General features: G+C 43.2%; 1 protein-coding gene across 1 annotated transcript in view; it reads left to right on the forward strand.

Moving 5' to 3' along the window:
- CTNNA1 (catenin alpha 1) overlaps positions 1–24,766 on the forward strand; it is a 127,085-nt gene extending 102,319 nt beyond the window's left edge. The window contains exons 10-18 of the mRNA XM_080920282.1: positions 7,496–7,588; positions 10,847–11,003; positions 15,985–16,185; positions 16,666–16,817; positions 20,044–20,154; positions 21,209–21,390; positions 21,542–21,647; positions 22,843–22,977; positions 23,616–24,766. Coding sequence (XP_080776408.1) covers positions 7,496–7,588; positions 10,847–11,003; positions 15,985–16,185; positions 16,666–16,817; positions 20,044–20,154; positions 21,209–21,390; positions 21,542–21,647; positions 22,843–22,977; positions 23,616–23,903 — 1,425 coding nt within the window. The 3' untranslated portion in view covers positions 23,904–24,766. The remainder of the gene's footprint in view (positions 1–7,495; positions 7,589–10,846; positions 11,004–15,984; positions 16,186–16,665; positions 16,818–20,043; positions 20,155–21,208; positions 21,391–21,541; positions 21,648–22,842; positions 22,978–23,615) is intronic.
- The last annotated feature ends 347 nt before the right edge of the window (positions 24,767–25,113 follow it).

Here is a 25,113-nt window from a genome sequence, read left to right on the forward strand (position 1 = left end):
AGTTCTACCTGTCTCTGCCTCTCCAAGGTATGTGCCCAGCACCAACTGGCTGGGTTCCTGCCTTTTAGCAGTCAGATTTACTCTCCTCTGTAGTAATCAACAGATTATTCAGTTATTTCTTTTAAAATCATAGGTTTTTACTAAATTCTTTTCTGTGTAGCTTTTTTAAAGTGTCCTATGCCTAGCATTATGGCGTGTGCCTTTAATTGTAGCACTTGGGAGGCAGGGTCTAGGAATCCTAGGTCAGCCAGGTCTATGTAGTTTATTCCAGGGAAGCCTGTGCTGCCTGTACTTCCCCCAAGCCCCACCCTACAATCTGGAAGTCATGTAGATTTTGCTTTCCCATGAATATTTGGGTGCTGCTGTTATATATATGCAGTAAAGTGCTCCTGGAGTCACTGACATCTCACACCTAATTCTTGAGGAGTATAGCCTGATTTCTTAGGGTTTTAAAGAAATGTGCCCCAGACTGGCTCCGTGATTCAATGGGTGTGTTAGGGTTTATATGGCGGTGATTAAAACCATGACCAAATAGCAACTTGAAGAGGAAAGCACTTATTCCAGCTTATGGTTTCATATCACAGCCACCACTAAGGGAACCTGAAGGCAGGAGCTGATGAACGATGTAGAGGAGTCCTGCTTACTGGGCCACGTGTCACCTCCCACAGTGAGCTGGGTCATCTCACATTAATCAAAAAAATGCACTACAGGCCAATCTGATAGGTCCAGCTGAAGAATTTTCTCCCAAAAAAGACTAAAGTTTTGTTATGTTGACATCAAACTAGTAGCACAGTGGGTAAAAGTGCTTGCCTCTGCCTTATAAGCAGTATCTGGAGTTCACGTTCAAATACCACACTAAAAGGAGAGAACCAACTCCTGAAAGTTGTCTTCTCATCTCTGAGTGGACAAATATCTATAACTACTCCAGCAACTGCTTTGTGATTACTGAACTGTGGGGTCCAGGCCACCAGCCAGGTGTGCCTATATGTGCCTGTGGCGGTTCTTAGATGTATCTTCCCTGCCCCACAGCTTCGTGTATTAGAAAAAGTACAAGTCTGTCTAAAAGCATGGTGACAGCCTGGTGGCTTGGGAATCAAAGTACACTTTAGATAGGGTGCAGTTGGAGGACACTAGTGTTTGAAAATAGAGTTTTGTAAGTTCATTTTTAGAAACCAGGGATAAGGTTTTGAAGCACAAAGTAGAAAACTATATTATAGAGATTCAAACCTGATTGTCTCCAGTATTTCCTTTTTGTTGTTAAGTATACAGAATTGATAACAAAATGAATTGTTTGTTTGCTAAGGCAAATGAAACCATGATGTGCTGAAATGTAACTTGGTTACCTTGTTTCTGTTATGGTCATTGCATATGTTCAAGTGCACATAGCGTACCATTTTTTAACAACTGGTTATTAGATGTCTGTTTAACCAGTCTCTGCCATGAAGCTAAGTTTCTCTCTTATGTACTGCTGTTTAGTTTGTTTGATGCTGTGTCACCCCCTCAGCTTCTCAAACCCATCCTCCACCTTCTCCAAGGTCCAGCTCTGACCAGTAAACTCCCATTTTTTTCTTCGTGTTTATTTCTGTGATCGAATCCATAGTGTAGCTATTATCATACTCGATTTCTGCAGCAGTTCCTAATGGCTGTAGCTCACCATAGCTTATGAAGTATCCTGTCTGCATTTCCAGCTGCCTTTAGTCCTGTGTCTCTGCTGGCTGCCCCCCTTCATGCTTCTCTCTCCTCTTTCAGACCCAAATGTTACTTCCACAGAAAGGCCTACCTAGATCCCCTCAGCTCTCACCACCCTCTAGTAGTTATATTTGTTAATCATTTTATGTTCTTCACATCCCTCCTTACTATCTGAAATTAGTAGGTTTACCTAATAATCTTATCTAGCCCTACTCACTGTAATAGAATGTTCTTTTGGACATAGGCATAGAATGATGCCTAGTACATACTAGGTTCTCAACAGCTGTTAGACTAGTGATTGCCCTCATTCTCAGTGTTAAATAAATGTTATGCAGTTAATTCTTTAGATTCAGCCAGCATCCAAACTCTGATTCAGTTGTGTGTAGACAACTGACAAACCAGAGCTTTGCATTATGTATTATTTTGAAGTACTCTTTATATAGAAGGTCCTATGCACATTTATTTGTGTGTGTGTGTGTGTGTGTGTGTGTGTGTGTGTGTGTGTGTGCACATACAAAATCTTAAAGGCATTCCAGGATGGTGGCTTATTAGTAGACTCTGAGTCTGTTTCTTATGCTTATGCAACAAGTACTGATCATCTCTCCAGCCTGATCAGACATTTTGGGACGTGAAATTGAGAAAAATATGGTGGACTTTTTTTTTTTTTAAAGAGGTTTAAATGATAGATTTGAGTAGTATTTTGTTCTACTTATGTAGAATTAATCTTTCAAAAAACCTGAGCAAAATTTTATATTTTGGAATAGAAAAACATGTAGAAAGATTATATCAGCAAGCATTTTGGATTTTTTTAAACTAGAAGTGGGGGCTCATACTTTAATTCCAGTACTTGGGATACAGAGTTCCAGGACAGCCAGGGCTACATAGTCAGACCCCGACTCAACAAAACAAACAAATGAAAAGTATAGGTAAGTAATAAATAATAAATCCTTACCCATGTGGGTATTATCTTCTAATTATTAAAAATGATTATCTTCTAATGAAGAGATAAAAGTGAGTACAGGTTTTATGCGGCATATATATAATTCATATAATGTAGTGTTCGTATACTGAAATGGACTTAAGGAATATTTGAAATTTTTTATCCATTTTATTAATGTTTGAAATGGATACAAAACTATTTAATAGTTTGGATAAGCTATTTCAGTACTCTTAATATATGACCAACAAAAAACTTGGAACAAAGCAGATACACTAAATTGGTTTTTAGGATGGGGATGTGTTGCTTTAATAGAAATAATTTCTCTTCCTAGCATATAAAGGAAGTAAGATAGAATACAAAATTCTGTAGTGTGAGAGTGCCCTATAAAGTTGTCCAAGCAACATTCGTCCTGATACTATGGCTCTGTTCACTCAAAGGTGGAAGGTCCTGCAGTGCCTACAGCAGATGAATTATCAAGTCTGTGTATAGTGTTGCTGACTGTGACATGAATGCCTGTTGATCACTAGTAAAGCGCGCTTGTGACTTTACTTAAAGTAATAGTTAAGCTGGAGAGATGGCTCGGTGGTTAAGAGCACTGACTGCTCTTCCAGAGCTCCTGAGTTCAAATCCCAGCAACCACATGGTGGCTCATACCATCTGTAATGGGATCTGGTGTCGGCGCCTGTTTTGTCTGAAGACAGCTACAGTGTACTCATATACATAAACAAAATAATAGTTAAAGAGTTTTTCTGTGAGGTTATTTCTCCATTGTTATTTCTGAGGGTCTGCCTAGGCTCTTGGACTGACTTGGGTTGTATTTGTCATTAGTAGAACTAGTTGACTCCCTGCAGGATAGCCTTCCTCTTTTTTTCTTTCTTTCTTTTTTTCTTTTTTCTTTTTTTTTAAATAAAATGTACATAGATGTTGGGTATCCCCAAGACCATTGATAGGAAGAAGGAGGAGCAGAGGGCTTGAATTGCTGAACTGGATGCTTTGTGTTTTCTCTACTGCTCATAAATAGTGAGGCAGTGCTTCTAGGCAAAAGTACCCTTGTACCTTTTCTCTCATATCAAATTTATGATGTCTTCACTTAACCTTCAATCAAAAGTATGTTAAGGTAGAAATTTATTTGCTGTCATAAATATTTTTGCCAGCAGAACCCTTTTTGTCACTAATGTCCTTTCTGATGACTTTCTTACCTCCTTTGTTCCTGTTTGCTTGTGTGTGTCATAAGAGCCAAGGAACAGTTAGTACTTTCTTACTTATCCACAATTTACAGTTCATGAGAGTAAAACAAGGATGACACCATGTATCACTTAGTTTCCTCCCTTCAGCTTCAGTAGTGCATTAAAATAGCCTTAGATAGGAATTTGCTGCACTCAGGTTTCATCTCATTTGCTGCCTTGTGAATTAAGAATTACAAAGTAGACGAAACGCTCACTGTCAGGCTCCCTCTCTCCCAGTTTTGTCATTATCTGGAACTTCATGGGGCACGACTTTATTAGTTTGAAATGTGTATTTTGACTGCAGATTGAATGATCAGCATTGTATATTTAATTCTGTCATGGATTTGTATGTAGTAAGAAGTGACCTTGAAGGCTCTGTTAAGAGCATTTGAATAAACACTGATCTCATGACTGGCTGTGTATTTTCTCAGTGGGTCCATGTGACTTGGCAGGCTGAAACTCCAGCAAATAACAATTTACAAAGTTCTGATGATAGTGTGCGTGAGACTGAGCCGTCTTTGTTCCCAGACCAGTCTTTCTCCTCTCCCAGCTTCTCACCTTGTCAAGTTAGCAAGCCAAACCCCCTGCCTTCTATCACATGGGTCCCTCAGTTCAAACTCACTTGAGTCCTGAGGCAGCAAGTGTCTCCTGCACCCATAGAAACTCTTCAAAAGGGACTCCAGCATCTTTTCTCTTGGATCCTGGCAGGAGGAATCGAGGAACACTCTACCCAGCCTTGGCTGTGTAGATTATAGACCTGCCAGGCATGTGCAGGCCTTTAATCCCTGTACTTGGAGGCAAAGACTCAACTGTAAGAGCTTCCATTTTCTCACTGGAGATGGGACTGATGATATCACATGTTTAGTGAGGCACCATTTCTAGGTTTACTATTAAGATTAAGCAGCTAGGTAGATTTAGAAATAGGGAACTTTAAAAATAATTTAAATAAATTCACTATTATAAATCCTGTTTTGTATTTGTTACTTACTAGTGATGCTTATTTATTCCGGCTTCTTTCTGAAATTGGATTATCATGACTTATTTTGAACAATATATATATATATGATAAAGGTATGTGGATAGCTAGAACCAGGTGCAGACGAGCAGGCCGTATAAGCTGAAGTGTTACTGAAGTATTGGGGTGGACGTGCTAAACAGCCATATAGGCTAAGGAATTCATGATGATTTCCCCCTTCTAAGAATAATTTCAGAAAGAATTCTTCCATTAGATTTACTTATGAGGCATTGAGTGATTGATTTTCAACACTTTAAGAGTAAACGTAGGACAGTTGTTATTACATAGGTCATTTGCTACTGCCTATAATGTGAGGAACTATCCAGCACATGCCTTTCTGGGAGAGAATTGAGAGCGTTTCTCACATCACTGATAGGTGGGTTGATCTATGCCACTAGGTTTTCCTTTCTCTCAGCCCTTTTTATCAGCTCTGTAGTCACCATTTTCTGTTTTTAACTGTTTCGATAAAGCTCTCTACTTCCCTTTTGTTTTGATGCCACATACTTGCTGTTTTAGTAGAACCTGTTTCAAGTTTCTGTGGGGGGAGTGTGAGTGTGTGTAAATGTTCTCATGCTTCTTGTTTGTTTGTTTTTATTCAGACTTCAGATTCTCTGTGATTCCCCTGATACATACCTTGACATACTGGGATCAAACCCAAAACCTTACACTTACTAGGTGAACACACTATCACAGCTGCCAACCTCCAAACACACACTTTGTAAAGTTTTGAAAAACAGGGTCTTAATAATTTGCCCAAGCTAGTTTTGAACTTCCTGTTCTGCCTAGATGGGATTGAAACCTGCATCTTTAGGCCTAGTGATTTGAGAACAGATTGTAATTGTGTAGCCTAAACTGGCCTAGAAATCATTATCTTCCTGCTTTAGCTCCCCCTGTTACTGGGTTATAAGATATGCATTACTATGCCTGTCAAGCTGATTTTATTTAATCACATGTCACATGCATACCCAAGCCTAAGGAAGGTGTCACATTCTCTGGAACTAGAGATACAGACTATTGTGAACGCCCATGTAGGTGATGGGAATCAAACCGAGTCCTTGAAGAACAGCCTGCTCAGTTGAGCTGTTTCCTCCGGAGACTAATTTGTTGTTGTTGCTGTTGTATTGACTGCTGTTCCAGATCTAAAGGTGCAGGTTTTCCTCAGCAAAGATTTTCCTTCCCTCTATTCCCTTTCAAAGTAGCCAGGTCTGGCGCTAGTACACAGCTGGCCTATCAGAGCTGTAGTCTAGATCTTGCATTTGCACACTTGTCATTGTGAGAAGTGAGTCTTGTTCCTGGAGGGTGTGTTGAAGCTTATTCATCCAGAAAAGACTGTTAGTGACAAGCATCACTTCTTCCTCAGCCCAGGCCTAAAACAAGCAGTGTCCTCTTCTAGAGCATTGCTGCTCTGACAGTATATCAGAAACATTTTAGAGTAGTCTTCTGTAGCCCTTTCCTTAAGATTTGTATGGAGGAAACAAAGACTTAAAGAATTCAGCCATTTTACTGTACCTTCACCACTCTGATTCTGACCATAGTCAAGAATGCAGTATTCTTCTTGATTTTGAAAATATTTGTAAGTTTTAAGATTCACAAAATTGAGATAGCATAAATATAAATAGAAATAAAATTGTTGGATGGTAGAAAACAAAATCCCAGTGTCCAACTGTCTTTCCTTTTCACTGTCTGAAAGCAGCTCAGAGAGGCAGCAGAGGGAGCTTGTGTTGTGGTCTCACCTCACCAGGGAGCTTTGTGATGTCATCTGGTTTTTTATTTGTTTTCCAGAATCCCTTCCCTCATTTTGAGCTAGGGTCTTATGGTATAGCTGGTCCTAAAGAGCAGCATTTTTAGTACAGTCAGAACACCAGCAAGCTAAACTGATACAACCTGTGAAAATCATTTCTGCTTATGTGGCATAGAGACCTGGGAGGGAAGGTAAAGGTTTACATGAGAAGTAAAGTCTGCCAGATAAGGAAGTCCAACCAGAGATTGCTTTCAGAACCTGGTGGGAGGAGGCTCTTGTTGCTTCTGTTGTGACCATTTCTGTCATTGTGCATGAGGGTGGCATTGCTTCCATTGTTTTTGTCTGAGACACAGTTTCACTCTGTAGACCTGGCTGGCCTTGAATCACAGAGCTCATTCACCTCTGCTTCCCCAGTACCAGGACTAAAAGCACACGCCCACACTTGGCTCATTTGGTCCACTTCACTATTACCTTCATCATGTTTTTAAAATCTTAATTTATCTGTGTTCATATAAACTTAGCTTGAAAATGACATATGAGAAGGAGGGCAACAGTTTTAATTTTTCTCCTGCAGAAAAACTGCAAACTTTACTATCTGTGGATAATGACAGTTCCTTCCTTGGTGATCTTTGGCTTTTCTCATAATTGCCTTATTGTGGCTGTTCAGACAGATTAGAGCTCCTTCAAAGCCTTGAGGAGCCACCTCTTCTGATACCAACCTACAATGTAACATTGTGAAGTCCTTGCAGCCTGAGAACTGAAGCTCGTAGTGCATTTGTTTCTTCTCTTCTGGGAAGGCCAGAGTAAGACACAGCTACTGCCCTGTTTTCCAGTCAGAAGAGAAGAAATGCTTATAGGCATTTTTATGTTCTTCCCTCTTGCAGGTTGCCAACTTGGCCTGTTCAATCTCCAATAATGAAGAAGGTGTAAAGCTCGTCCGGATGTCTGCAAGCCAGTTAGAAGCACTTTGTCCTCAGGTAAAGTATAGCCAGCAACCTTACAGTGTCTCCAACATGAATTTTAGTAGGGTGGATGTAAATTTATTTTGTTAGGTTTGCCCTCCCTTCTAAAAAGGGGGTTTTAAATAGAAATCCTCATACAAATAAACCATAGATTGAAAATTATAAGTATCATTTTCCTTTTATTGTATGCTACTGCCTCCTTGCTTTTAATTTAGAAAGCATAGGAGAGGGTCATGAAGATTGCTCACTTCTGCCAAGACTGGTGTCCCTGGTCCACCCCCAGGACCTACCTGGTGGCTAGGAGAGAACAGACTTCAACAGGTTCCTCTGTTCTCCACACATGCGTTGTTGTGTGTATGTGTTATGTGTGTGGTACACAGGTATCTGTTCAGCCTATGCACAGTGTGACACTCTTGTTGCAAAGTAGCTAGTTTTCTTTGCTGAAGCTTATACAGATACTAGCAACCTGATTGAACCAGCCACTGATGTGAAGGATAAGAGTTTCTGTTTAATAGTGGTACTTGGAAAGATGGGTTATTGGTCTGGGCTAAGTGTATGGGATGCAAGAAAGACTAAGTACAAATAATGCTTTTTTCTTTCTTTTTTCCCTCTTTCTTGGTGTGTGCTTACACATATTGCATGTATTCATGGTGTGAGGGTAGAGGACAACTTGAGAACTGTGTCTCTTCTACCACTGTGTGGTTCTCAGGGACTGAACTCAGGTCATCAGACATGTCAGCAAGCAGCCATTGTCTGTTGAGCCCTCTCACAGGCCCCAGTGCTTTGGAATAGACAGTATATTTGCCTCCTGTGAGCTACTCTCCTTGCCACTCAGATCTCTATGCAATCTTAAGTCATGTTTCTACTTTTCTAGGTAGAGAATGCTTACAGCACAGTCTAAGAGTTAGGTTAGCCTCTCTGCGTGTCCTGCCAAACGGGCAGTAGACATAGACTAAGGGGAAGAAGCAGAGGAACCGTGGTAATGGACCAGAGGCCTCAGGGATGGGGTTGCTATGTAAAATCTGCAACCTTAAATGCACCATGACACTGTCCCTTGGCTCTTCGGTGTGAAAGCACTCAAGCCTTCTGTGATGGACCATTTACAAGGCCCTGCCATCTGACACACATCTCTCCAGCTTTATACAGGCATAAAATATTCAGCCACTGATTGCTATGAGGTGGTAAATACAGTAGACTGGACGACCAAATGGAATGAAATAAATTTAGAGTAGATATCCAGAGATTGGGCTTTCTTCCCCTTGAGTTTGCCACGTTATCCTTCCAACACTTTAATATCTTTGGTTCTCCGTTTCATTTTAAAATGCTTGAAAAGCGACAATGCTTCCACATATCTGCAGAAACAGATGGTAGCATACGCTGATCACACCTACCAAGAGTATTTATATAAATGATCTTAAAGCCTAGGGAAAAAGAATCACAGGGAGTCTAGTCGATGCTAATGGAAATGCTGGAGTTCGTAAACCTTGTGACTTGGCCCATGACATACCATGGAGCCCACCACACAAAGCCTTTTATTTCTCTCCTTCACAGTTTTCCTCAGGACTGAATCTTAGACACAGGACCCAGACCATACTTGGCATTAGGGGTGTGCCCTGAGTAAAAGGTCTTTTCTGGGATTGTTTATTCTTTATGCATGCAGAGATGGGCATCTTCAATATTGGCAAATACACACTGGACTACGTAGGCTATTTATCTTTGTTCTCTTAAGTTAGTTTTAGTTACGTAGATAAATGGGAAGAAACCCCATTGGAATGTCCGATGATTAAGGGTGGTAAGGTTTTTGTTTTTTAATGTACTTACTGTCCATTTCTGTAAATCTTTAGGAGAAAACTTTTTTTTAGATCCTTTCACATCCTTTCAACTGATTGCACTGAGTAATGAGTAGTGTGAAAATGAACATAGAGACGACAGTGGAGAGATGTTAAATGCTTTATGAAGGGTGGGGTGGGCTAGGGGGATGGCTCAACTGTGTGCATGGACTATACTCAAAAGAGCCTGAGCTTGTTTTGCAGCACCATGTTAACAAGCTATTGGCAATTATAAAAGAGAAGTACCTCTTGTCTCCCTGGGCCATGTGTAGAAACTAGGAATGGAAGAAAAGCTCTTTCAGTGTGGACTATCTGAAGAGTGAAAGTGAGAATGTTGTACGCCATGACCAGACTGGGTGCTTTCTCCTGGAGACGAGAAGGAAGACAATGCTGTGCACACTTGTCATGTGTTATTTTTGGAGTAGGGGAATAATTTAGTACTTACTCCCCATTGCTAATATGGAGCTTCTGTTTGGAGTTAAAGAACTGAATGCAGTGTCATTGTGACTAAAGTAGTTGTCATCTGATTTTATACTTCAAATGGATGAGTTGTATCTCAATAAAACATTTGTGTATGTGCATGCTGTGCTGAGGCCGAAATTTAGAGCCCAGCACATACTAAGCAAACTTTCTACCGGGGGCTATGTCCCTCCTACTCCTAGATTCTTACTTCTCCATGGAATGTTTATATGTCAGAGATACCTCTGTTAAAATGGCAAAAGGAAAAGAGTCCTTCGAATTGGAATACAGTACCTTTATCAAAAATGAATTTGATAAGTTTGGCATTTGGTACTGGGCATTATGTATTATTAGACATTATGGCTACTTCTGTAATAAGTAAGAAAATTATAAAATGGAACAATAATGTTTTAATATATACATAGCAATGTTGACTATTTAAAAGAAGGAAGGAGCATAGTTAACTATATGTAGCATATAATTTTAATTATGTAATTTTTGATGGTACATTTCTATGAATGTTTAAAAAACTGAAATTTAATATCAAAAATTATATAATTGGTGGTGGGAGAGATGTCTCAGTGGTTAAGAGCAGTGGCTGCTCTTCCAGAGGTCCCGAGTTCAATACCCAGCAACCACATGGTGGCTCACAACCATCTGTAATGGGATCTGATGCCCTCTTCTGGTGTTTCAGCCACAGTGTACTCCTATACATAAAATAATTAAATCTTAGAGGAAAGAAATTTAGAATTGCCTTCACAGATTGGGTAATTAGAGGGCGCCTTCACTTATTTTATAATTGCCTGTTGTTTCCAAATAAAATTTACTGCTTTAGTGTTAAAGTCTAAGGCCTGCTGTTCAGTATTTCCTCTATACGACCTATGGTGGAGCACATGGTGTCATGTTTGACCAAATCACCCCATGTGATTGGCTTGCCTGGCTGTGATAGAGTGAATTGTGTGCATTACTTTACTGTCCTCTGCAGGTTATCAATGCTGCGTTGGCATTAGCAGCAAAGCCACAGAGTAAACTGGCCCAAGAGAACATGGATCTTTTTAAAGAGCAGTGGGAAAAACAAGTTCGCGTTCTCACAGATGCTGTTGATGACATTACTTCCATTGACGACTTCTTGGCTGTCTCAGGTAATGAACTGTTTCCCTAAAGTTGCAGTAAATATTAAAAAATAAAAAAGCTTATCTCGTTATTGGCCCTGAGGTCTCACTCTTCAGGCCTGAGCCCGATACAGAGCCGCGTGCATGTCTGTCACTTGGCCCTAGCCTGGGCTGAGCTGTCACCACGGCCCAACTTGTTCTTGCAACTCCCTTCCCTTGGTCGCCTTCCTCCACCTGCCTTCCTCTGTCCCGGGTGTTCGTTTACCCCAAAACTTAACACAAACACAACTCTACAGCCCGATAGCTTTTCATACAGGTTTATGTATCCAACTCTCAATCCACAAACCCTCTACACAACAAGATTACATCAGATAGACAAAGATACAAACTGCCCTTCTGTATGAGATATTAGACCTATAAAATCCTTGATGTTCATAGCTATTTAACGCCAATCAGTCCAGCCTAGGTCCAGCTGGTCCTTGGAAACCTCCATGTTGCCACGACCTTCACCCTCCAAACTCTGACCTCCTCAGACCTTTTTTTCTCTCCACCTTCCTTGCCCCATCTAGTCACTGGCTTTCTTTTATTTTACCAATTAAAATGGGAGGGTTCAGATGAAGTTATCTTTTGAGTACGTGGCTGGGCTGCCCTTCTTGGGGAAGTGGAATTAGCATTAAAATACAAACATCTTCAGGACAATCTACACCTAAAGTGGCATGTACGATTATTGTCCAAGTCATAATTACAGACAAAACACTTTCAAGTCTGGGCAAGGAAACTCTTATCAATAACATACTGGTTCCCAGTTTTACAAAGTTCTACACTGTGTCCTGAGCAGAGGGAGTTGGAACTGGAGCTCTGTCCCCTATTGTGGGGCTGGTGTCCATCCTGGAAGCACTAGTTACTGGGCTAGCAAAACTTTTCACTACTGGTGTAGACTATGAGCCTCTGGCTGTGGCCTGTATGTCCTATGACAGTCTACCCGTCTTGATTCTTTAGATTATGTCCTGGTGTCACTGGTTACTTGTAACAAGCCTGGGGAGGAGCCTCTCAGCTCTTCCAGCTAGTTTATTGTAGAGAATTCTCTTTCCCTTCTTGGAAAGCTTCTGTCTCTGAAGTGATCATAGTTTAACTGACTACTTTCCCTAAGGTTGTGTCTGCATGATGTACAGATAGAAAACAGAGAGGAAATATTTAAGTGCCATTTAATTATGAACTTGCAAAAAATATATCTGGGTAATTCACCTCACAAAAAAACAGTTGATTTCATTATATGAATATAAACTGGTAATGACATAGTAAATTGCATTCATATAGAACATGTCTGTCAAATGCAATTCAGTGTTTAGCTCACAGAAATAAATTTCAATCCTATCTCCTTAAAAGTTGAGTAACACTAAATGCATTTTCCATTTAACATGAACTCTTGCCTCTGGCTGTGTTGTCTTCTTGGAAATGCCAGGCTTCCTGAGGCTAGTGGCTGTGGGCAGATTTAGTGACTGGGTTCTTGTAGAGCTAAAACTACCTGTCACCCCAGGGAACCTCAGGCTGGAATGTGGAAGATGTGAGTGGCAATGGGGCTTGAAAGAGAAGCAGGACTTAGTCCAAGCACAGCACAGTCCTCCAGCGGTGACCTATATAGAGGGACGTGGTGCTCTGCATACCAATGCCCCTCCTGGCTTTGCATGTACTCCTTGAGATGGTAGCTTTGGCTTAACTTGAGAAAACCTGGTGCAGGCTGTTCGCTTCAGGAAGACAGGGTAAACTGTGTTGCTGCAGCAGGACTGCCAAATTGCAGATGCTGCTACTTTAAAACAAATTCATTTGTGAGCACATTGTTGCAGGTGCCAAAAATGCAGCAGTGGCCTTAGGGATCTGGGCCTCCTGCTGTTCCCGTGATGGTGGGATTATTCTTTTCATAGGCTTAGGGAGGACATTTTACCTTTATAGCACATTTTTATAACATTTGGAAATCTACATTCAAAGTCCCCTCTGGATAAATACTACATTCATTTTTTTTTTTTTCTTTTAAACTAAAGTGAGTGTGTTTTTTGAGCTTAGACTCAAGGGATTTTCTTTCTTTCTTTCTTTTTTTTTTTTTTTCTTACAGTAAAGTAAAATATAATAAAATAAAAAATGTTTCTATATAACATTTTTCAAATCAGTCAACAAAAGAGATTAAGTAAGAGCATTTAGTGGAATCCAGACAGGATTTTTTTTAAGGTTATTTAATATAAAACAGAAGACCAGTAAAGAGAAATTCTTTGGCAGATCCACTTTTATCTAGTGAATGGGTTCAACATTTTTGTAAATAAATGAGTTTGAGAGAGGGCTGACTTAGTGTAAAACAATTGAGCCAGTTTCTAGTTAGAATTCTATGAATTCAAGCATAGAATAGTTCTCTTGAAGAGAGCGTCTGAATTTTGTATGTCTGCCTCTTCTGTGGTTTTTGATTGTTCTGTCATAAGCTTGCTGAAGAATACAACTGATTAGTAATGCAACTGAGGAGCGGTGAAGGGCCACGCAGGTGCCTCGGTGTGTTTTAGTAGACTAAGCAGTTAATTTATAGTGCTCAGAACACAGTGACTCCCCTTTCTCTAGAATCTTTCAAAAGCTGATGATGAGCCAGTGAGCCCCTCCCCCACCCACGCTTGACTCTCCATAAGCCCGATGCAGGCAGTTGCTACCATTTTTATTCCTAGTGTAATGGCTGTCATAACCAAGGATTTCACAGGTCTTTCTTTATCTTCTGGCTAGTGCATTCTTTGACGTTCCCCAAGCCTTAAAGGGGGTTGTATGAATATCCCGTTTAGGGCTGAGCACTGAACCATGCCTTATGCTCACCATCTTGAGCAACAGAGTGTCTTTGTATTACTATTGATCACTGTAAGAAAAGGACTGAGATCAAGTACCTCAGAGTACTTCTGCGAGTGTAAACAAGTGTTGGAGGCCACCATGTGTGACACCAGTTTAACTAAACCTTAGTAAGTCCTCTGGGGCCTAGACCTCCCCAGCAGTGGGTCTGACTGGGTTTGCATTGTCATTTCCCCTTTCTGTTCAGTCTAAGACCCAGCCTGTGGAGTGGTGCTACTTGGTTAGGATTTGTGTTCCTACCTCAGTTAACCTAAACTAAGTAGTTTCTCATAGGTGTGCCCATAGGCTAGTCTCCTTCACGAGTCTAGATCCCTTCATGTTGACTGTCATAGTAACCCTCATTAAAATGTTGATTCCCTGCCCTGTCTGGTTTTCATACAAAAGCATCTTTGAGCTTTTTAAAAAATTGTATAATAAAATAAGCAAATCTGTAGGTGAGAATTTCTCTTTGGAGGAAGGAGAGAAAGGGTTTGCAGTTCAATAATAAAGTGTTCTGGCAGAAAGTCCTGGCAGCTAGACACTTTATCTGTGTAATTAGGAAGCAGACTCATTGTACCTAACCTCCACCTGCCCCACCATAGGGCTTCATTTTTAATATGTAGCCCTTAGAGTCCCAGAACTCACATTGTAGACCAGATCCATCTGCCTCCTGAATGCTGGGATAAAAGGCATGTGCCACCACTGCCTGGCTCCTTTCCTCCAACCCAGGGAATGGTGCTGCCCATGGTGGGTAAAACTTGCCACCTCACAGGTATGCCCAGAGGCCCATCTCACTTGTCCTGAGATTAATAGTCATGGTCAACTTATTTAAGTCCTTTGTTGCTTCATTCCTTCTCTGGTTGTAACACAGAAGGGTGGAAAGTATATATGAATTTAATAAAATTGGGGCTTGTTTTTGTAAACATAGGTATCTAGATGTTTTTTATAGAGTACATCACTGAGTCTGATGTATTAATTCCCTCCAAAGTGTTAATTCTAAAACAGGGATGAGATCTAAATAACATGAAAAACACTGGGTTGTAGGTTTGTTTTATTTATTTTTTAATCAGAATCTTCTCTTCCCTTTTGACTGTCCTACCTTTGCAATACAAGGTCTATCTTCCACATTAATCTTGGGTTCAGAAAAGGTAGTTTCAACGGGAAGACCTTGAATGATGGCAGGCTGAGTATCCATTTGGGGATGTAGGGAATTTGGATTTAAAAGATGCATATGATTATGTTAAAGTCATCCATCCATCCTCCCCCCTTTCTTCCTCACTCCCTCTCTCCCTCCTTCATCCTTTTGGTATACTCCTGGCTGCCACCCTGGAACTCTGTGTAGACCAGGCTGCCTCTGCCTCCTGAGTGCCGAGAGCCAGGATTAAAGGTGTGCATCACCAGTACCTGGCTCCTGTGTGCTTCTCAAAACAGACTGCACTAGCTCTTCTACAAGAATTAGAACTCTCTGCTGGGCCAGTTCTGTTGTTGGCAGGATGCCCTGTCTTTAACTGACATCACTTCTGAGAGCACCATGTATCCCAGGAAAGGGGAGTCGATGTTGCTGCCCCTGCAGCCCTCCATGTGCTGTATATTTGCCTCTCACGCCCTTTCGGGTCTGCCCTACTGTCATGGTGCCTGTGTGCAACTTGAAGCTTGTTCTTCTTAGCAGAGTTCCCTTTGGCTTGTTTTCCTTTCACTATTGCAGGTAAGATTGGGTGTGCTTGCTTTGGGATTTCTGAATAGTGTCAGGCTTTGAAAGGAAATGGTTTGGGATTTTCAAATCCAGTTGTGTGCCTAGTAAGAGTTACTGGTCAAAATGACAGTCAATGAAGGAGGAGTTCGTGAAGGTGGTTTTACATCATGTATTTGGTATTGAAGGTGGTGTTAGTTTGTATTAGATTATTTATTTGGTGTATGGGGTGCTTATGCTATGGGGTATGTTTGGAGGTCAGAGGACAGTTGGAAGAGTTGGTTCATGATTCAGGCCCCACTCTCCTGAGTGCTAGCATGCAAATGTGTGCCCTTGTGCCCTGTTCCTTCATACAAAGCCTGACACATGTGGTTGGCACCAAGTTCTTCCTCAGTAACTGGAACTCCCGTGTTTCCATGTCACCTTCCAGTAAAAGACCTGATCTCTCATTCTGCTTTTTGTCCTCAGAGAACCACATTTTGGAAGATGTGAACAAGTGTGTGATTGCTCTCCAAGAGAAAGATGTGGACGGGCTGGATCGCACTGCTGGTGCCATTCGAGGCCGGGCAGCACGAGTCATCCATGTAGTCACCTCAGAGATGGACAACTACGAGCCAGGAGTTTACACAGAAAAGGTTCTGGAAGCCACCAAACTCCTCTCCAACACAGGTCTGAGGACTGTTCACCCTCCTAGGGTTTCCCTGACTGGTTCTGGCAGGCTGTTGTCTTGTTCCAAATACTGGGGATGGCACACACACAACTTTTACACACACTTAGTGGCTCGGTGTACTAGTGGGAAGTTGGCTATTAGGCAGCTCACAAGCACATTTCTTTTATGTATCTAAGATAAACGTCTGAGTTGTCTCCTGCTAGTGAATGCATACAAAATCAGGGTAGGTCCCTCTTTCCTGCAGTGTTAGGGATTGAACCCAGAACCTCTTACATGGTAGGTACGTAGTTCAGTCTTAAGGTCTCATAGTTGTCTGTATCATTTCAAGTTCTCAACCACCCAGTTTTAGCTCACAGAATCTGGTAAGAAGATGCTTGAGTCCTTGTAGAAACAGAGGCTCTTTGTCATGACCTTGACTGTCTGTCCAAGGATTCAGGAAGAGATTGGTGGAGTGTGACCTGTCCTTCTTGTCTCTGTAGTCATGCCACGTTTCACGGAGCAAGTGGAAGCAGCTGTGGAAGCCCTCAGCTCAGACCCAGCCCAGCCTATGGATGAGAATGAATTCATCGACGCCTCCCGCCTGGTGTATGATGGCATCAGGGACATCCGGAAAGCAGTGCTGATGATAAGGGTGAGGAACCACATTCTAGACGTTTTACTCTATTTTTTAAAGATTTTTTTTTTTTTTAAATGTATATGAGTGCCCTGTCTTCATGCACACCAGGAGAGGGGATCAGATCCCATTACAGATGGTTGTAGGCAACTATGTGGTTGCTGGGAATTGAACTCAGGACCTCTGGAAGAACAGTCAGTGCTCTAACCACTGAGTCATCTCTCCAGCCCTTCCAGGCATTTTAACAGCTTCTTTTTTTATCATCTGCTAACTTGAGCAATTTGTCATTCTGAAACTCAGTAGATACAGTGGCAATATGTTAAAGCCACGAGTCTATAAGCTATTAGAATGAGATGGAGCCCAGACCAAGAAAGGAAGACTAGCATGAGTTGGGCTTGATGAATTAATTTGGGGAGTTTAGTTGGATAAGTATAGAATAGTTTGAGTTACAGAGGAAACTGCAGAAAATGACATCTTAAATTTCAGAGAACATTTTCTTAAGGTGGGTAAGATTAGTGTACTTCTGTCCAAAAGGCGCATTCCTCTCCTTGAAGGGAAACTCAGGCAGGAGGTTAAAATCTCTGTTCAAAATAAAGAGTGACAAGTGGAAGTACTACCACTAGGTCTTACGTGACCCATCTCAGAGAAAGCAGCAGAAAGTCCTCGGTCTTCCCTGTGAACAAGGGGGTTCTGAGTCTGCAGGTCCCTCCGGCAAACAAGCCCTGGGCCTGCCTCTGGTAAGACCACCATTCTCTGGGTGAGGCAGGACAGCTCTCCATCTGCCAGGTGAGTGGCTGGAAGGCAGCAAAGCTTCCCAGTGTGGATAAAGGTCTGTGATCAAACTTTGTGACCTGAATCTGATCCCCAGGACCCAAATGGCTAGAGAAGACTAACTCCTGTAAGTTGTCTTCAGAGTTCCAAGTTACAGCAGGAGGCCTTCATATGGTCTGGTCAGAATTACCTGTGGCAGCTAGTGGCTGTAGTATGGTATTAATGGGTGCCAGGGCTAACTACTCCAGCGATGCACATCGTTCCACCTTGGTGGCTGGATGCCGTGCTAAAGCCACTAGGAGCAGAGCTGTATAGTGTTTCCGTAGGTGATCCAGGCTAAGAGTACCACTCTGAAGCAGTGTGGGTACTGTCTCTCAGATACGTGATTTTCTTCTCTTAAAATATGGCTTTACTGGGGAGCCAGAGCAATGGCTCAGTGGCTAAAAGCACTGGCTGTTGTTTGAGAGTTTGAGCACCCACATGGTACCTCAGAATTACCTGTAATTTTGTCCCAGGGAATCTTCTAGCCTCCAGGGATGCCACCAATGCATCAGGACAGAACTCCCACACACAGAGTAAATGTTTAAAATTTAATGCCTTTATTGAATGAAATAAACAGGCAGTGTTTTCAGCACAGGTCTGACACGTAAATGGCTGCTTCTTACTATATTTAGTTCTGTGCTAGAATGAAGAATGACAGGCCTGTCCTCTCCTTCTGGGCCTCCAGGTGTGTGTATAGTGATAGGTCTCGGGGAAGATACCCTTTAGTGCGGACGTGAGCTTGGCAAGGAAGGCTATGAAGATGTCGGTGGTGTGGTTTACCGTTACCGTGTGCACACTGTCACTAACCCCATCACTGCCTTTTATTCAGTAGTCATCTTGGTTTTCTTGAGAAATGTGTCTCAGTGATAAAGCCAACTATTCATTAACCTGAGCCAGGATTCCATCCTCAGCATGCACATGGCACATGCACACGAGTTTCTGCGTCTATCCTCACTAGGCCTGTAAGCTACCATTGTCTTTGGCCCCACTTGTCACTTTTCACTCAGCCCCTCAGGTCTTGTTTTTCTTTTTAAATTACATTATGGAGACCAGAAGACAACTTGTTAAAGTCAGTCCTCTACCATGTGGGTTCCAGGGATTGAACTCAGGTTCTCGGGCTTGGCGGCCCATCCCGTACTCACTCAGGCATCTCCTAACCCAGTCTAACCAGTCCCCCCTCTGCCCAGGGCATCCACGCTAGCCCCAGCTTTAATCATTGAACAGTCTGCTGTTCCAGACTCTCTGGGTGTCCACATCACTTGTCCTGTCTCAGTCACCTGAGCTGGGATCCAGCCATTGAACCAAGTTGTTCTTTTACCTCAGTTTACCCACACTTTCCCTTCTGCATGTTCCCACTGCCTCACACGACCTCTGCCTGTTTCCAGTCGCCATGACAGCTCTTTATTGTGCTGATCACTTTGTAGTAAGTCATAGTTTACTCATTTTCTGCCCATTACTCCTGTTCGCTGTTAGAATAGGTGGGTGGGTGAATGGAGGAGGAGGAGAGAGCTCCTTTTCTTGGCAAGGACAATTCTTAGGACCCAGCTAAGCTCTGAGGAGGTAAGCAAGCAATGTCGCTGCTGCTCTGAAAGCTCCTTAGACTTGGCATACCAACACTACAGCAGTCTGGCTGGAGCTCAGAGGTGCTGGGCGGGACTCAAGAGCCACAGAGACAGGGTCTTTATGGCTTTGTAGTACCTTGTGATCCCTGCTCAGTACTGTACTCACTTCTCTAGACCCCATGGGTATGGCTTGGCTTAGGGCCTAGTAGAGATGAGGCGCTGCCCTCCTGTCACAGGCAGGCCATCTGGGCCAGCACCAACCCCAGCTGTTCTGCCTACTGGCTCTTCCTAGTAACTGCTTCAAGTCAGTAGCTGAGCAGGAGAGGCTGGTCATTTGTTCAGAATATGATTTTTACCTAATAACTACTGCAGAGGACTGCGCCAGCCGCCAGCACTTTGGTATGCACTGAACTCTCCTCTACTGTATTCTCTTGTCCTTTGATAAAAATAAAATTAGGCTTTAGGAATAACACATTGATTTTTTTTTTTTTAATTATTCCTCAAAACCGCCTTTGGCACCCAAAGAGAAAGCCCAGCATTAATTTATGTCATTTTCTTGTCATAAAGTAAGCATTTATGAAATTGCTTTACATTGTGTAAAAACATCTCTTCTTTAAAAACTTTTCACCAAGGATGGTTTTTACCTTTATGTGTAGATTCCTTGGGAAATTGTACGAAAAGTGAAATCTTTGTTATGACAAGCTTTGATTCAGAGGTCAGTCTGAACCCTAAGTCTTATGTGAGGGGTGAGGAGACTGTGCACACACTATTCTGGTGACCAGAGTTCTGTACCCTGAGCCTCTTTCGGGTCAAGAGCTCTAACTCATGCAGAAGCATAGGCCTAATTCAGGTCTTCTGTTTGGCTGCAGACTCCCGAGGAGTTGGATGACTCTGACTTCGAGACTGAAGACTTTGATGTCAGAAGCAGGACAAGTGTCCAGACAGAAGACGACCAGCTCATAGCTGGCCAGAGCGCCCGGGTAAGGACTCGGACCTTGGTCTCTGACTTGTGCTAGAGAGGCTCTCTGGGTCTACGAGGCCTGGCCCTTTTCTGAAATATTTAACTATATTCAGAATGCCATTTTTCTGATCCCTCACCCCCGTGGAGTACAACTAAAATCGTAAGTAATGGCAACTGCTGGTTACTTGTGGCTTTCTGCAACATACTCCTCAGCTAGGAGCAGGGTGGGAACCCAGGGGTTCTGAACTGTACACTGGCTGCCAGGTTATGGTACACCCTGAGTGAGGAAAGACTGAGGATCTAGTCAGTATAACATTTACTACAAAGAATTTGAAATGTTTCTGTTCATTGCACTATAACCATAGGAATGTGCTCTTAAATTCACGGGCCTTTAAAAGCTGCAGCAAAGACCCATAGTGCATCCAGGAAAGCCGTCCGCACCTTAGGAACATGGGGTCCCCAAGTCTTCAGTTCGTCTCTTCAGTCCACGCTTCTAAGGAGTCTATTTTCTCACTCCATGTCTGTCTGTCTCTGGGCATGTTCCTGCTGGAGACCCTCCTGGACCATGAGCACTGGAGAGGATGGGGCTCAGGCCTGTGGGCTTGGATTGGCAGCTGGTCTCCAATGTGCTGCTTGTTAGTTACATAGGTCTGTGTTCCTCAGCAGACCCTCTGCTTACCTTCTCAGACTACCTCCGATGGACCTTCCAAACTTGGAAATGTCTGTTAAGGGCCCCAACAGGAAGGGTTCCACCCATTCATCCCTTTCTCCTCTCCTGTTGCCACAGACAGAAGCAGACTTGAAACTTTTAAAGGAGTCAGTCAGACCTACACAGATATGGTGGTGAAGCCTGCAAGTTAGCCTCCCAACTGTTCCCTCCACATTCAGACGTGATTTTAAAAGTGGGTCGGGAATTTAGGCTGCACTAAACTCCTACTAAAATGAGAAAATAGCTCTTCAGGCAAAATGAAACCATTAAAGTATTATCCTACCTATGTTGTAGATTGCTGTTGGAAGTCTCTGGCTAATGCACCGTGAGACCTTCCTAAGAGTGGTTTGCCTTGTGATTGTAGGCGATCATGGCTCAGCTTCCTCAGGAGCAAAAAGCAAAGATTGCAGAACAGGTGGCCAGCTTCCAGGAAGAAAAGAGCAAGCTGGATGCTGAAGTGTCCAAGTGGGATGACAGTGGCAATGACATCATTGTGCTGGCCAAGCAGATGTGCATGATCATGATGGAGATGACGGACTTCACCCGGTGAGCGGAGCCCATCCCTGCATCCCTGCATTCCTGCACCCAAAGAGGCTGAGGAATTCCCAGGGGGGCTTGATGCTTTGCGGATACCTTTTGTCCGCTTGCCTCCAACCAGGAGAGGATTCATAGACAGGGAACCTGTTCTTTTTTTCAGAGGCAAAGGGCCACTCAAAAACACATCGGACGTGATCAGTGCTGCCAAGAAAATTGCTGAGGCAGGATCCAGGATGGACAAGCTTGGCCGGACCATCGCAGACCACGTGAGTGACACTCTGCGTGGCCTATGGCTGAGGAAACTATTCCTGAGCACTCTTGTGGGCCATAGCTCACCTTTGAAAATTCCTCTAACCTACTTGATTAATCCCAGTACACGCTCCTACGGACTTCGCAGCTCCTGTTTCCTTGACAAGTCTCCGGGTTTGGGTGTGTCTATCCTAAAACTTTCCATCATTAAATCCAACCTCTACTGAGGTTGGTTGGTTGGTTTTGGGCAGAAGCAGACTTTGCTTCCCCTGCCCCCCATAGGAACTGATGCATCTGGCTGGGGACAGGCTTCTGTGTCATACTCCGGGAAGCCTCAGCACTTCCCTGTGGCATCTTTCTGAGGTTGTCATCCAGGCTGCAGGATGTCCCTAGATACTCAGGCCAACATTTGGCAGTCATTCTTGACCACTCAGTAAAAAGCCTTGTGGACAGCGAATTTTGACAACACCTATTATTTCTGTCTGAAATTAGTAGCTCCATTGATCTCTTACCTGCTTGGACTACCCTTTCCCCTCTGTTCTGCATACAGCCATTAACACTGTCGTCGTAAAATGCATGTTAGAAAAAATTCAAAACCTTCAGCAGTGGGCCCCATTTTATAGACCGTGCTTCTCCCTCACCTCCACCTCATTGGAAGGAAGTGTGGTAAACACTGGAGGGTGGTTGTACTTACTTCTCTGAAGAAGTCTAAACACCCAGCCACAGAGGAGTTGGGTCGAGGCTGTACTTGTTACTCTTTTGGTAATCACCTGTGCCTAAAGCAAGTGCCTGTTACCTGGGTTTATCTTGTGTGTGCACCCTTGCTGTGCAGACAGTGCCCTGCGTGATGAATTACTTTTTTAATTTACGTAGCTCAGAGCATCGTCTTTTCCGTATGTCTAGGCCCTTGCTTTCTGATGCTCTCTCTAGTTATAGGGTCATGAGGTTTCCCTGGGGTGGAAACCTAGGCATTTAGCACAGTAGTTGCTGGCAGGCCCTGAGTTACTGAGAGGAAGTGTTGGCTGCATACAGCGCTGCAGGAGGTGGGCTCTATGGGGTTAGGGTTAGGGTTAGGCCTGGGGTAGAGGACGGACATTTCCCCCTTCTCTGTTCTTGGTTCCGTCAGGGAGGAAGAAGCATGCTAACACCCACAGGGAGTGATTGTCTCTTTGGGGCTGGGAGTGCTCAGTGCTGGCCTTCTTGTCCCATCAGTGCCCAGACTCAGCCTGCAAGCAGGACCTGCTGGCTTACCTTCAGCGCATCGCTCTCTACTGCCACCAGCTCAACATCTGTAGCAAAGTCAAGGCTGAAGTACAGAACCTTGGTGGAGAGCTTGTTGTCTCTGGGGTAAGTGTCAGTAATGGGACGTGCTTGCCAGTAGGGGTTTCTGACCCGTCTCTGCAGCAGAAATAAGACTTTTGTCCCTGTACATTGCCCATCTACTCCAAATGTGGAAAGCACAGGAAGCAGAGCCTACAAGCCCTGTCTTGGTTCCTCTGCTAAGCTACAGCTCTTTAGCATGGCATGGTTGATGACAGGCCTGGACTCTTTCTTCTACTAAATGTTCTTTGGAAAAGGGTGTTTTTATGCCACACATACACCCCTGCAAAAAAAAAAAAAAAAGTGTAATCAACCCTGCTAAGAAATTACTAAATAGAACTGTGCCCACTGCTCGCTCAGTTTCTACCCACAAAGAGCCGAGGTGGAGCAATTCATCAGGTCATAGTCCCTGCACTGTTCACGGTGCCAGTGTTCCACGGCCGCCCAGCACCATCAAGAAAGCTCCCGCCTCGAGGATGTGGGGATGGTGAGGTAGTTTTGTGTGTCCTCGCCTTTTCTTTTCAAAGACAAGTATTTACAGGCTACATGGATAAAAGCTGCCCTGATAGAGCAGTAAAAGGCCCCACACAGTGCTGTGGTATGACCAGGCCTGCATGCGTACAGGGTTCTAGTCAGGCTCCTTACCACTCATCCGCTCTCTGTAGGTGGACAGCGCCATGTCCCTGATCCAGGCAGCCAAGAACTTGATGAATGCTGTGGTGCAGACAGTGAAGGCATCCTATGTGGCTTCCACCAAATACCAGAAGTCACAGGGGATGGCATCCCTCAACCTTCCTGCTGTGTCATGGAAGATGAAGGCCCCTGAGAAGAAGCCCTTGGTGAAGAGAGAGAAGCAGGACGAGACGCAGACTAAGATTAAGCGAGCCTCTCAGAAGAAGCACGTGAACCCTGTGCAGGCCCTCAGCGAGTTCAAAGCCATGGACAGCATCTGAGCCTTCACCCATGGTGTCCTGAAAACTCAGCCACATGCTTCACTCAGTCTCATTTGCTAAGTAGAGAAACTGTTTTATTCCACAGGGAGGTAGCAGATTTCAAACTCAACCAGGTGGTGAATTTTGCAAGGACATGTTTGTGTTAAAACTGGTTAGGAAAAAAAGCTTTTAGAATTCAAAATATATTTCTAGCTATATTTTTATATGCTTAATGAAAATAAAAGTTCTGTAACCAAAGAGTACCACATTAACTTCTTGGTCACATTTCTGAGTAGGCTGAGGTGTCTGTCTGCTTTCTAGGTCGGGGTGAGCACCTGAGGGAAGAGGTTGCCTTTAGCCATACTATTGGGCAGTGTGGAGTTACTGACCTAAGGTGACCCAGGGTAAACCACAGGCACCTTCAACAGTCTGGAGAAGGAAGGTACCAGAAACCTCTGAGGAATAAACTATAGGAAACAATAAAACAATGTATCACCGGGAAATTGATTGCTTTCTTTATGAAGCAGAATGGGAATTATGATACATGGCTACAGTTACTAATGTAATCTGCTGCAGGACATTAATAGAGTTGCTTTCCTCAGGTTAGAATGTTGTGACGCTGTAATCAGAACATGCTTCCCCCTGTTATTCCAGCTTGAAATGCAAATTCATCATCCGGCTCACTTCTAATAAACGCAGTGTTTCTTGCTTTGGGCTGGCACAGAAGCCTTGACAGCATAGTGTTTGCTTAGGCAATAATTTAGACTCTATCTTGTTTGTGATTACTATAGCAATTACCATAGCTACAAGATAAGACTTTACTGTATTATTTAAATTTTATGAATCTGTTTTTTACACTAATTTTCCCAATAAAGTCCATTATGAACCAAGTCTAAGAAGCAGGAGTCGTTCTTTGCCTTCAGGTTTGTGTTACTTACCCCACTGCCCAGGATGGTTGTGACTGATCTCTAGGGAGGACATCTTGGGCTCTTGCCTCCCAGGCAGGGTCAAGTCCTGTTCAGTTCCCAGCCTGAGGATGTTTATAACCATTCTTCAGGGTTCAAGTCAAGGCCGTGGGCTCATTGGTCCCAGCAGCATCGACCCATGACGTGAACATGGCTGTGTCCCTTCCCTAAGGAGATGGGTGTGGACCTTGTCACCTTACTAGATCCTGTTCTGCCCTTCATTTCTGTCAGTTCTTGCCCCTTGTCTAAGTGACTGCCTTCCACAG

Source organism: Micromys minutus (assembly GCF_963924665.1).
Source record: "Micromys minutus genome assembly, chromosome: 8".
Classification (NCBI taxonomy): Eukaryota; Metazoa; Chordata; class Mammalia; order Rodentia; family Muridae; genus Micromys; species Micromys minutus.